Raw genomic sequence first — 13,371 nt, 5'->3', positions numbered from 1 at the left:
CCAGCAGGCTCTTGATTTTGAGTTTAAGGTTGTTTACAAAAGAGGATTTTTAGTTATTTGTTTAAAGAATGGTAGGTTGAATTTTACTGGTCAATATCAACTGACACATGCCAATTTGAAACTGGTTATAGTCTTTCTCTTAGCAAAAATAACATAAAATGTATGGAAAGGATATATTTTATCTTGCTATTTAGTCAATGACACAGGTAAGCAGAGAGTTGTGTGTATTCTAATTTTTCTTTTGTTACATTAAAAATTAATATAGACCCCGTATTCCAGGTTAGTATTTAATATTAAAGTTATCTTTACCTAAAATGAAGCCTTATCACATTGAAGTATCTCACCTAACAGCAGTATTTTTTTTAATCAGTTTAAATACAGTAAAAGCCTGAAATGTAAAGCTATAAGCACTTTTTTAAGCAATATATTTTGTGATAACAGCTTTGATTTCTTTGCTGTTTTAATCTAGCTTGTTAATTTCAGAGTAGTAAAATCATGAGTGTGCATGTAAGGTTTTAGGTTAATCTTTTTATCCTTTTCTGTCATTATCTTTTAGGTCAATTATGAGTTGCTACTTGAGAAAGACTGTCAAATACACGATTTGGAAAATAAACTTGGAGAATATATTGCTTCTTTAGAGTTTCAGAAGAGTGTTAAGAAATGCAAAATGTTGGAGCTCTATTCAGCAATCATAAGTGTGCAAGCTTTGCTCTTGGAAAACCTGAGCATGTCAAAAACCCTGTCAAAATCAGAATGTATTCAGATTTTAGAAGCTCATAATCCGGTAGGTAATGAAGATGTGAAAGGGAAAGGTTCCTGCTACGGGACAGCAACTGCCATGATGGCTTACTGGACTTTGGTTTAACTGTGCTGGTTTAGAATGTGTTGCATCTGTTGCTGGTCTGCTAATGAATTTCCGTGTTTATTTGCCCTCTAGTGCTTTAAGTAAAAGAACTAAAGCAAAGAAAAGTGTAAGAACCAGAGAAGATGATATTATGATTATTTATTTTTACTATAGCAAAGTACCTAGATCTACAGTCAGATAACTAATTAATGTTAAAATTTTGTTGTTCACAAGGAAGGCAGTTGGTAAATGATAGTGAATTGTGACTCGCTGGTGTACAATCAGTGTACCCACCTGTTTATCCTACTCTCATGCCCACATGCCTCATGTATATAGTAGAAAAGATTTTTATAGTAGAAAAGATTTTTCCCTTCATTGTGTTTGCCCCATAGTTAATATGTGACAATTTTTTTAATCCTTTTTTCATACTTCAGTGCACAGAATTCATAAGGAAATATTTTTTTAATGTCTCCTATTTGTGACCGTCCAAGTGAGGCTTGGGAGAGCACTGGAGTAGAACAAACAAAATGTTTTTTTTAAGAGCAAAACCTTTTTTTGCTATAGGGCATCATTAGTAAGTTATTGCTTTGAAAACTCCTGCTTAAATTTTAATGCTCTCATCTCTATAGAGCCTCTCTTAAAACAGCAGTTAGTACATTTATATCATTCTAGACTTTTTTTTGTTTTGTTTTGTTTTCTTAAGTTGTATTAAATTTGTAGGAAACAGGAAAGAAATGTGGAGAGAGTATTAGAATAATTTAAACTGGGGTTAATACCTTTTATGCAAGAAGTGTAAGAGGTCCCAGAGAAGAGATTGGACTTTGTTCTATCCTCTGCAGAGGGATTACCTTTATCTTATTTGTCCTTGAACAGTTTAAAAAAAAATATTGAAGGAGAGACAGAAAAAGGGATGTAGAATAGCAATGGATTCTTTATCCAACATGCAAGAACTGAGCTAAAACATATTTTAGTTGGGGAAAAAAGAAAAAAAAAGTACTTTTGACATTGACAATTTACGGAAATAATTTCCTGGTGATCAAACCTTTGTATCTTGCTGTATTTTATTTCTGCTCCTTTATCCCACCACCTGGCAGATTTTAACAGCTGTCATTCTAAAACGAATGTATCAGATTACACAGGATTCCCAAATGCTGCATTAGTGATAGTTTTGCCAATCAGTGAAACAAGAATATTTGGCTATTTGTGAATATGCTTCATCCCCTCAAAGAAAATGAGTGTTTTTCATTTTTGGTGTTAGGAGAGTAAATCTGAGCTCCAGAGTCAAACCTTGCTGTCTGGGGGCAGACAGTTACTTAGAGATGCTGTGGTCCAATGGATTTCTAGTACAAATACAGCTGATGAGGTGGGGGAGCAAATGGAAAAAGTACTGAGTTTTTATCTAAGCTACATGTTGGGCAGTAGAGTGCTGAGATTTTTAATCAGCTTGTTTGAGGTCAGACAAAAGTGACCCTTGAAGACTGGAATATGAACTCTTCTTTTTGGAGTCAAGTTATCTTATGTGACCAAGGAGACGTAGTTTGGCGTGCGATCCAGTCCACTTAAAACTTAGGTTTTAACAAAGAGTTTTAACCCTTCGATTTTTAGAGCATTGTATTTTAAATTTAATTTTATTACTCTAAATATGAATTACTATCTTTGAACTTTATATCTCTTTAATATTAGCAATTAATGCAACTTAACTGAAACTAGTCTTGCTCAGCTTCACACACTATTTCAGTAGCTTTATGCAGCTCGTAAATTAATTCCTACAGTACCATTCTTTTACTAGATCTCAGATTTCTGTAGTGTACTTTCTAGATGTCCTCTATAGTGGAAGGTTTTAGCATCAGCAGTGGAAACTGACTTGTATCTCTAGACATTGTTCTGATTTTAATAGAGTGCAAGTCATATTTACTGAAGATATTCAACGCTTTGAAAAGCGTAATGACTCCATTGTGTTTGGGTAGAATGACCAAATGAATAAACAAATAACACAAACTGATGTCATCTTTTTTTCTTCACTCCAAATGGAATTTGTTCTTTCAAGATAAATCACAACTTTTCATCACTACGTGTGTTCAACCTCTAGGAGATTGAAGAACTTGACAGGAAGCTGGAGTATGAAATGTTGCATAAAGAGTCTGCGCAGCAGCAGCAGCAACATCTAGTGAATAAGCAGAGGTGGACACTGGATGGATTGAGACCTTCAGGTGAAGCTGTAGAAACAAATGCAGACAGACAGGTGACGTTTCTGCTAAGACAGGCCATGAGTAAATGTATGCAGTTTATAAACCTGCAGCAGCAAAGGTGAGTGCTGTGGTCTCGGATATTGCAAACTCACTGCAGTCATTATAGACTTGAAAATGCCACAGAGAAACAACATAGTGTTCTGTGTTGTTGAGGAGGGGCTGTACATCTGTGTTTAAACAGTGCTTTTTGTGATGTGGCCCAGAGTTTAATAAAGAAGTCTCAGGAACTCTAAAATAAGAAAGATGGAATAATAATTTAGTTGCATTTGGATTGTGATGTGCTATAAGACTATTTCTTGATGGGGCCAGCGGAAACCTAGCAATAGCAGCAAGGGGGAAAAGAATTCTGGTTCTGTTACTTCATTTCCCAAGGTAATAGGTAGAAACTTGAATAAAACCTGCTCTGTTGGAATCAGAGGAAGTAGCCAAGACAATAAAATTAAATTTCCATCTGCACTGTCACGCTGTAGACTGAATTCTCTGTTGTACAGTCATCTTTGATGTCATATATAAAGTCTTCCTCCGAGATAGGCTTTCACTTTTCCCTGACCGCTTGTTAAGTAAAAATATCAGTGGGGAAAAAAAAACCCCAAACAGTCATGCCTCCTGTGTGATAGGTAGAAATATCTGTCTTGTCATTAAGGTCACCCAGCAAAAATAGGCGATAATGTGCAGAATTATGAAATAGTATATTACCTTTGTTAGGACTTAGGTAGTTAGAAATAACATTTTTTGTACATTGCACATTATTAAAAGCCTACCACCTGTTTTACATTACAAAGAGGGTTTCCATTGTAACAGTTGATTTATGAAAAGGTTTTTGATGGACTTTGAGTAGAGTCATTATGCTCTGCTCTAACTGAAAAGGTACTTGATGTAGATTATCAACTTTTCTACAGTAGAGTTATTAGAAGAGACAATAGGTCCCTTGCTTGGGAATACTACAAGATACACATTAACCAGTTTTTCCTATGTACCTGTAATATAATGGAAGAAGTGAATACTGTGTTTTTCTCAAATTGCATTATAATTGCTTCATAATTTGGCCTAGTATGAAAAAATTACCAGTAATGAGAAAGCTAAGAGTTTGTTGTTATTTCAACACCTAAAAGATCCACAGTGTATTGAAAAGTGTGGAGGTGAAATCTGAGATAATGGGAGAATAGATTGAATCACAGTATTTTAGAGCAATTTTAGATTTGTATTTTCTGTAAGACTGCTCTGATTTTTTGTTGTGATTCAGGGGAGAAGGGAAGTGGAGAAGGTTGCTTATTTTAGAAGTTATGCTGTTCAACCAGCGTAGCTGATAAGAGTTACGCTTTCTGAATGGTTGACTTTCCATTATTGTTTCCTGTAATATATTCATTGTTACTGGGAAGATTTCTATGTTAATTCTATCTTTCACTTCAGCTTGAGAGATGAGCAGTGGAATGGTATGGTACTTGAAGATCTCTTGGAAAACAGAGAAATGGATGCATTTTTGGCACTTTATAGTCAGGTAAGCATGAAATCAAATGAAGGTTCCGAGTTTAAAGTATGGCTGTGTCTGGAAACTTTTCTTCTTTCTGGGGAGCCATTGCAGATGTACTTGGACCTGGTTCTGCTAATAGTCACTGCCAGTGCTGGTGTTTGCAGCCTATGTTACAAATTGGTTCATTCTGACCTACTTTCAGCCTTTTTAATTTTACTCAGTTGTAATACTTTTTGTTCACTTACAAATCCTTCCCTACAGTTATCTCGTCACATTTTCTTCAATGGAGAAAACTAAATTGCATGACTTGCTGTTTTACAGACAGGCCTACAGTCTGATTTTCATGAGTTGAGATAGGGATTTTGTTTAGTTCTCAATCAGTCATAAATGGTTTGCATTGATTGTGTTAAAGAACTAAATAACAGAGGCGCTGCTAGTTAAGTTTTCTAGTATGCTTACTCATTGTTTTCATAAGGAATATCACCTCTTTGTTGGATATAATTTATTATCTGTTGTCTGTCTGTCAGTTCTACAGAAGGCATTTAAAATGAATCGGCTATCCCCAAGTTTTATCTGCAGATCTTGGTTGAGATTAAAAAAGTAGCTTCAGAATACTGTAGGTGGTACAGCTTTCATGTCCAGTTGTCTTGTCGCTCAAGGACACCTGCAGCCACATGTATAACAAAATGTGAATTTCAGATGCCAGCAAGCGAAGGAGAAACAGACTGCTTAGTCTGAAGGAGTGTCAGGATTTACAGCATCTCAGATTTGTTTCTGTTCAGAATTATGTACTACTTATCCTTTGTTGAATTAGATGGCTATTTGAGATCAGATTAAAGTAAGGCTGATGTATATTACATGTGCATCTCCTGTGTATTACTTGTGAGATTCACTGGGAAGGTAGCACCTGTTTTCTGATCTTTACTCTGATTTTGATTAGAAACCTGCATCAAGGTCTCCTAAAACTCATAGAAGTGTGATAATCTCTTGCTTCTGTCTCTCATGGGGACATTTGGTCTGTGTTCAAAGCAGATTTGTTGCACGAGCCTTGCTGGAAGAGATTTGAGTCATCTGTTTGCATGATGGCTACGGTGCTGTCCTGGAGTGGAGTGTCTCACTTTGTGCTAATGAATTAAATGAGAAAAAATGTGGGAATTCAAACCTAGTCGAATATTTTCCACATTTCCTGTTCTCTAGACATAATAATAGAAGCACTAAAAGTCCATTCTGACGTGTCTTGCAGAAGGTAGCATTTGAAAGTGTTTCCTGAGGAAGTTGTGACTAGCATTACCATTATTATCACATATTATCATTTTCCTCTTAGATTTTTTTCTTGCAATCCTCCTCTCCTCTCCTCTCCTCTCCTCTCCTCTCCTCTCCTCTCCTCTCCTCTCCTCTCCTCTCCTCTCCTCTCCTCTCCTCTCCTCTCCTCTCCTCTCCTCTCCTCTCCTCTCCTCTCCTCTCCTCTCCTCTCCTCTCCTCTCCTCTCCTCTCCTCTCCTCTCCTCTCCTCTCCTCTTCTCTCCTCGTATGGAACAATGACAGCTATAATGCTTTCCAGGGGTAATACTGAGTTGAGGTTTTGTTTGCACATTTGTGATTACAGCATGTTTAACAACTTAAAATCTCAGAGCACTTTTCTAACTGAAGAGGGATAACGCTTTTGTGTTCAACATTTCTCTTTCTTTTTTTGTGTGTGAAATATGTGAGGAATGAACAGGCTCATGTGGATATTTTGTTGAAGCATATGATGCTTCAGATACTTGCTGGGTAAGGTAAATGTAAGTTTTAGATAAGCTCCTTTCATTTTCAATGAAAAATGGACATGAGATCACAGACTAAAACTGAAAAAGCTTTGGTAATGGTTCTCTGTAGTATTGTGGTTTAAGTCATTGATTTTGGTGCATTAGTCATGTGAATCAGTTGAATCAGTTCTCTCTTTTTCTTGCTAGCTCTACCAAGACCATTGTCATTGCATAATTTCAGTGTTTTTTCATCTGCTTTTGCCTTAAGTTTTTGGACAAATTGATGGAATGGCTGGGACCATGCACAGTGTTTGTTTAATTCTTCATGGTCTGGTGAAAACACTTATCAACACTAAGTGCAAACTCTTAAAGAGAGGGCAAGAATACTGCATTATTCTCATGCTCCTGTCCTTAGTTTGCCATACTTGTGTGTATAGAAGGGTAGAAAGAAGTTGCATACTGCAAGCCAACTGCTTAGCAGAAGAGTTCTTATCTTGCAAAGGATGTTATGAAATGTTTATCTACTGCTCTTGAGTATAGCTGTGCCTGATAGAACTTCAGCATTTACTTCTCTTATGAAGGTTGTTAATTCAGGATATGTGGCATGTTAAGATCAGCTGAATGCTGAAGCAGCTGTGTATGACTTGGTGGAAGGAGTGAGAGACAAACCCGGTGTCTTGAGTGCTACTACTCCTGATGGTGAATCATTTCAATAGAAATCCTTTCACAGCAGACCTTGGCCCTTTTCTTAGCATTTAAGTTCTAAGACTCCATCATATATGGAGAGCTCCTTCAGATACACAAGCAAAATTCTATTCTCTGCAATTGCCATATTAAAATAACTCCAACTATAATTACAAACTGTAAAGAATTACATGCTTAGTATGGTAACAATTTATTAATTTGTTACTTACGTTGGTAATAGGAATTTACTTAAAATCATTTTCCTTGTCACATTACAATATGTAGACACATTATTTGGCAAACATTAAGAAGATATAGCTGCTATACTTCTGTTTCTTGCATTCATTCTTTTCTTTATATAGGATTAAGACTAGTTTTCATATCTGCAGATGTATCCTTCTCTGGAAGAGCAGATATGCTTTATTTTTCAGTCTTTTGTCGCGCAGCTTATGTGTCAGTCGAGGTGCATCTGAGTCAATAAGAGATTTGCTTGAATGATAGTGAGTTCAGGATTGTAACCTTCTGGCTGAGAAGTTACTTTTAAATAAGCGTGTAGCTGTAGCCCCGGGTACAGTAGTTGGTTTTTAGAGACAACAGATGATGGAGGCAGACTGTCACTGAAAACAGCACAGTAAGCTTGAAGCACAGCATGAGTCAAATTCATCGATTCTTGCATGTAGGTGTTTCAATACACGTTGCTCAGACCAAACACTTAGTTCTGCTGTTTGTAAATCACAGTTCACACATCCCTATTTTCACTTTGGCCAAATTCAGAGAATACAAATGAGGTTATTGGTGGCACAAGTAGCAATTAGTGTTACAAAAGATGCAAAAGCGTGATCTTTACAGTACTTCACCATATAATGTGCCTGAAGATTGAAACTCATCCCACAATAATGTGACCTTTCCTTTATTTGAATACACATTCACTTCTTCCCACATAGGCAGGCTGGTCTGGGTAGCTGTAGGTTTCTCTTGTTGGCGCCTGCTCACAAATCAAAACCCCCTTTGCCAGACGTGTGCTGGGTGCACCTGGCTAATGCTACTTGCAGTACTGTTGGCAGTGTTGTAGCACCACGGAGGATGAATTAATCATGAATTGTGCTGTGTTAGAAGAGAACTAAACAGTTGTACTAAGTACAAACCATTTTTGGTGAAGAAAAGTAAGGGTCAGAGGGGAGGAAGGAATGTTTTAAGGAGGAAACTATTACAGGGGAGAGCAGTAATGAAGTCATGATGGTTTGATCACCTGCATATAGATTACTGAGTTAAAGGTCCTGAGTCCATTCAGGTAGAGGGAAGGGTGGGTCATAGAAACGTGCCATTTTTTTGTTCTTTGTAAGAACTACACTTTTTAAAGACAGAAAAGATCTGTATAAATTGACTTCAGAAATTAAACATCAATGTCTATATTAAGATTTAAGCTCTTCTTTATATTTTCCCTGTAGAGGCCTCGAATCAATTCTTACTCTAAGAAGTGTGAACTGATGTCTCATTTACCTAACTAGAGTGACTGTTTTGTTTTAGGATGAAAATACTGGATATTTCAAATAGCCTATCAGTTTTACTAATTTATCATCAGTCTTAGCACTTTGTCTCATTCATCCTAGTATCTCAGTGATTTCCATGGAAAATATACAGCAGTACTAGAGAGTCTGGGGTACTTTCGGGAGTGAAGGCTCTCCTGTATTTTAGAGGGGAATTCTGTGCTTGGCAGTGGGAAAAGGAGATTGATTGATTTCTGTTATTGTAAATGGCCTTCTAAAATTTGGATTAGTGATGCTTGGGGAGCTTCTTTGTACATGGATTTTGCAGAAATAATTGTCTTTTACAGAGAATCCTTTTGGTGAAATAATTTATTTCAAAAAAGATTGACATAATGCCCTGAATTGCTCATGGGGAAGAAAGAGCAGAGTTCAAACATTAGCAGAGGGATTTGGGCTCCTCTATGGAGAAACGAGGTCACTGTCTTCTTGCATGGTGGGACCTTTTGGGTTTCTTATATAACCTGGGCTTTGTATTCCTTTCCCTTTTCTCTGGTAACAAGAGAGTTTGCTGAATGAAGGTTGCTCAATCATCTTGAGGGATAGAGGGAGACCTACAAGAGTCATCTTTATGCTTGGCACATTCTGCATGATTTCACCTGAGATACATGTATACTCAGAACAGCATTGCTCTGGCATCCTTTGAGCTGTTTAACTCTCTTTAATATACTGTTCTTTCCACTGAGCATCCACTGTAGGTACATACCCTGAGAGGAACTGTTTTCTCTAAATTTCAAGTAACTGTCTGAAGTGAGATGGTGTGGATAGAAGCACTGAACATGAGATTTGGGATTGTGACCCCTTGACACCAAAGCTGACAATGCTAAAATAATTTTTAGTAAAGTTTAGTTTCTGTGATGAATAATTCTTTAGCAGTTAAAAATCACTAACACTTTTCTTTTTTTCTTTATTTTCATTTTTATTTTTTTTTTTTAAATATTATATTTCTCTTTCTTTCACCCATTAATCTTCCAGGAGCTCCGAATAGCAGGTTATTTAGCCAGACTGACAAGGGTACCAATGGGGATGTTGCACAGGATTCTGAACTTGTTGCTGCCCTCCAGTTCACAAAGTGAGGTTCTTTCTATCCTTGATTCCATCGGTGTATATTCAGATGGTGCTGCTGAAAGTGATAGTAATGCAGATGAGTCTGGCAGCTGTAAAAAAAGGTAAGTGGGATTTTTTTTTTGTTAGACCATTGCACAAGTTTATTGTTTTCTGTAAATATTGATTTGCTGTACAAGCAAATAGACAACAATAGAAAAATAGCAGGTGCATAAATATATTTGGGAAAATTCTTCTTTGGGTAAAAAGTGTTTTGAAACCGTTCTGTTATTTCATGAAAGAAAATAAATTAATTGATGAGGAGTTCAGACACGTTACAATATATAAATAAGGCTGTGGTTTTATAGATTTATAATCTTTTCTCTGATCATTTTCTTTCTGTTGAGTTTATTAGAGTAATAAAATTTTATCTCCCAGCTTTGTGCCTTAACAAAGGAGAGAGGGATTTGTTACTGGACCCCTCTAGTTGTTGGATGTATGCTGTCAAGGAACAACTAAGGGTCCTTGAGACGGTGCTCTGACGTGTGATCTTCTGTAATTATATCTTTTTTGTAAAAATATAATTGTATTCATGGTATTAATCTCATGTATTTTGTGGTTAAAATAGGAAGAGGGAAGAAATCGTGTATGTTTAGGGATTTGCCACTGGGAATATTTCTTTCCTCCTCTTTTAGGAGGAACCAAGAGTGTTGGCAAGCATTGGAGTACAAAGTAAGGGAAGATCTGATAAGCAAAAGTTTGGAAAGGATTCTTTCTATAAACAGGAGAAAAGACAGGTAAGGGAAACACAGGAGGAAATATATGATTATTTATTTCATCTCCAAATATGTTTACTTTTATATCAGAAAACAAGTTCCTAAGGATGCATTTTCTGATGTTCTTCAGCTGTTTGGTGTTTGTTTCCTACAGCATATTTACACATTATATGTGATGATAGTAGAAGTCTAAAAAGGCTTTTACACACTTATCTGCAAAATTCACACATTTTTCATACACATTGCCCACCTTACCTATGTTACTTATCATAAGGTTAACTTTTCTTATGTGATTTTGTATCTCATAAAATGATTTGTAGATTATAGCAGACTGGAATGGAAATTACACTTTGATCTGCCTGAAATACAATTATCTTAATTCTCAGTGAAAAGTCACTACTTCTGTGTTATGGTGTGATAGAGAAAGTGATTCTATTTTTCTGCCAGGTTATTATTTATTTCTTTATTTCATTTATGTAGCTTGATAAAGAAGAAGCAACTCGCCCTTTTGGAAAGACCATCATTCATTCACCTTGAAAGTTGGCCTACACGTCCTCCTGTGGAACAGTCCAGTCCGCTTGTTTCTTTTAACAGCGTGACAGCTGAAGCCATAGAGGTATTAGACACAGGGGAGAAGATATTTTTGTTTCGTGACCGGAGTGATCCAACACTTTCTTTTCATAATTATCCAAGAAAAAAGAAAAAGAACTTTCTTAATTCCAAAAAGGCTGCTCGTGCAAGTATAAACTAATGAGGGAGACTTCCAGGTGAAGAATCAGCTGGGGAAGAGGAAGTTATTTAAATATCAGAAAAATAATGAGAAATAATTGAATATGCAGTTTGAATAGCACTCGGATCGCTTTAATAGCATTTTCTCTGACCTTGTAAATGGCTGTAGTTTTATACAGGCACACTTCACAGTGAGCATTATGCATTTTGTACTTCTTGACAGTGTAGGATGCAACAGGTAGAATACGTTGGGTGTTCTGCGATGTGCATTCTGACAGACAGGACTCTGTGTTTCTTCAGTACATTTCGGTCATTTTTGCACTGATTTTACTGTAGCTCTATTTTCATAACTTACATCAGTTTATTTATTATATAAAGCAGGTACTGATTTACTGTTCTTGTATTTATATATTCTTGTAACAAGCTGTGATTTAGCAGATGACAGGAAGAGATAAAGCTCAAGAATCTTCTGCTCTCTGTTTTTCTGTTAGTCTAGCTAATTTACTATATGATTTTGTGCTGTTAATGAATTTTGAATGTGTTACTTCTACTGTCTGTGTTCTCTAATGATAACTGATGGTTTAGATCTTCAGCATACACGCTTTGTTTTATGTCCAGGAGTAGTTTCACATTTCATTATTGTTTATGAACTTACTACAGTAGAGCAAAGAATGCTGCTGCAATTTGAAACATAAGGTTTAAATCTTAAATATTTGTAACCTGTTGCAGACATCTTCTGGTAAAGCAATACTGTATATGACAGTAGAAATGGGAAAATGGTAAATACGACTTCAAAAGCTTTTTTCTATTACAGGGCTGCCAGCTCTCATAATTTTAGGTGGCTATTTTTGAAGTTCTTATTCCCAAATAGCTCCAAATTGATGGCAATATCGTTTTACATTTCTGGAAGGAGTTAGTTTTCAAACTTTTCTAGTTGACAGAAAGTCTGTAAATGTGAATCCTATAAGCAGTTACAGGAAAAGATAAAATAAATGCATGTTTGTTAATATTTCATTATATTCTTGCCTGTGTTGTGCTTTTCTTTTCTTTTTTAAACTGTATAATGTATAATGTTACTATGATTGTATTTTGCAGTTTTTCAAGTATGGAATTTCTGTGCCTTTGTATTAATAGGATGCCAATTTAATTTTAAAAATAAAAATGTTACTTTGTATGCGTGTCTGCAGTTGGCTCATATTCCCATTGGAAAAAACACTTTTTTTCCCCACTTCCCTTAACGTGTTTAAATATTCATCTCGTGGTAAACAACAATTAGTGTTTCTTTTTGCTACTAACATTAGAAAATGTTCTATGCAGTAATTAGGCTGATAATCCTAATTATTTTCTGATTGCATTCTCCAGATTCTTCGTAGAAGTTGTCACTTGCACAGAAAGAGGAGTGTCAGAGCTGCTGTGTTGTAATGCATCTGATGTGTCCTCCCCAGGGCATGGGTAGGTTAAGGTCCTAACTTGAGACAGGTCAGAGCTGTTTCTGTAGGAGGCTCAGGTGTTTCAAAAAGGAATCTGGAAGAGCCATGTCTCAAGCAGCCCTTGTGCAAGCGAAAGCAGTAGGATTGCTATGTTGATTTATTATCCTTAACAACTCATCTGCACATCTGATAAGAGAAGGATAATTTACAGATCCTACTCATCACAAATTTGAAGCAACTCAGTGATTGGAACAGTGGAGAAATGTCATGCCCTGATCTGAATCAGTTCCATATCATGCTGTACGTATTCAAAGGAATGTGCAAACCTTAAAATCTCTCACACCGTAAGAAATGGGTACTACATTCAAAGGACAGAGGGCCAGTTGGTGTGTGTGTCATTCCAATGCGTATACTCTAGGTATTAGAATGCTTATTCAATAGCACACACTTTGCAAGATATATATGCTGGACAGCCACAGAATCACAGAATGGCCTCGGGTTGGAAGGGACCTCAAGGAGGCTTATTGGCTGTGCAGAATAGTCAGTCATCTGCTATGGCAGACAAAAGGGCACTGCCCCTCTCAGCATCATCATTATCCCAGCATTCTGTTAATAGCGTGATCCCTCCTGAAAAAAATAATGTGGTGCTTGTAAGTTAGAGGTTTGCATTGGTAGGAAACAAAATGCTTCAGAAAAGCTGTTAAGTGGAGCTCTTGCTGAGAGAGATCTGCTATGAAATACAACATACATGCTAAGCCTAATGAAGAATAATTAATGCCAAGAATGATATTCTGATAGAAACTACCAACATTTTGTCAGAAAGTCAATCAGTTGTTAAAACTGAAAATGCATATAC

The 13,371-nt window shown here is 36.4% G+C and overlaps 1 protein-coding gene across 5 annotated transcripts in view; it reads left to right on the top strand.

Moving 5' to 3' along the window:
* Positions 1-12,259, top strand: part of EVC2 (EvC ciliary complex subunit 2) — a 58,562-nt gene extending 46,303 nt beyond the window's left edge. For all 5 annotated transcript variants that reach the window (XM_085547300.1, XM_015862636.2, XM_085547298.1 and 2 more), the window contains 6 exons: positions 557-784; positions 2,934-3,151; positions 4,504-4,591; positions 9,512-9,705; positions 10,276-10,377; positions 10,837-12,259. In XM_085547300.1, coding sequence (XP_085403426.1) covers positions 557-784; positions 2,934-3,151; positions 4,504-4,591; positions 9,512-9,705; positions 10,276-10,377; positions 10,837-11,107 — 1,101 coding nt within the window. In that variant the 3' untranslated portion in view covers positions 11,108-12,259. The remainder of the gene's footprint in view (positions 1-556; positions 785-2,933; positions 3,152-4,503; positions 4,592-9,511; positions 9,706-10,275; positions 10,378-10,836) is intronic.
* Positions 12,260-13,371: the final 1,112 nt, after the last annotated feature.

This window comes from Coturnix japonica, chromosome 4 (assembly GCF_054131305.1).
Source record: "Coturnix japonica strain WE chromosome 4, WE-NBRP24, whole genome shotgun sequence".
Classification (NCBI taxonomy): Eukaryota; Metazoa; Chordata; class Aves; order Galliformes; family Phasianidae; genus Coturnix; species Coturnix japonica.
This window is presented reverse-complemented; position numbering and strand designations above follow the sequence as displayed.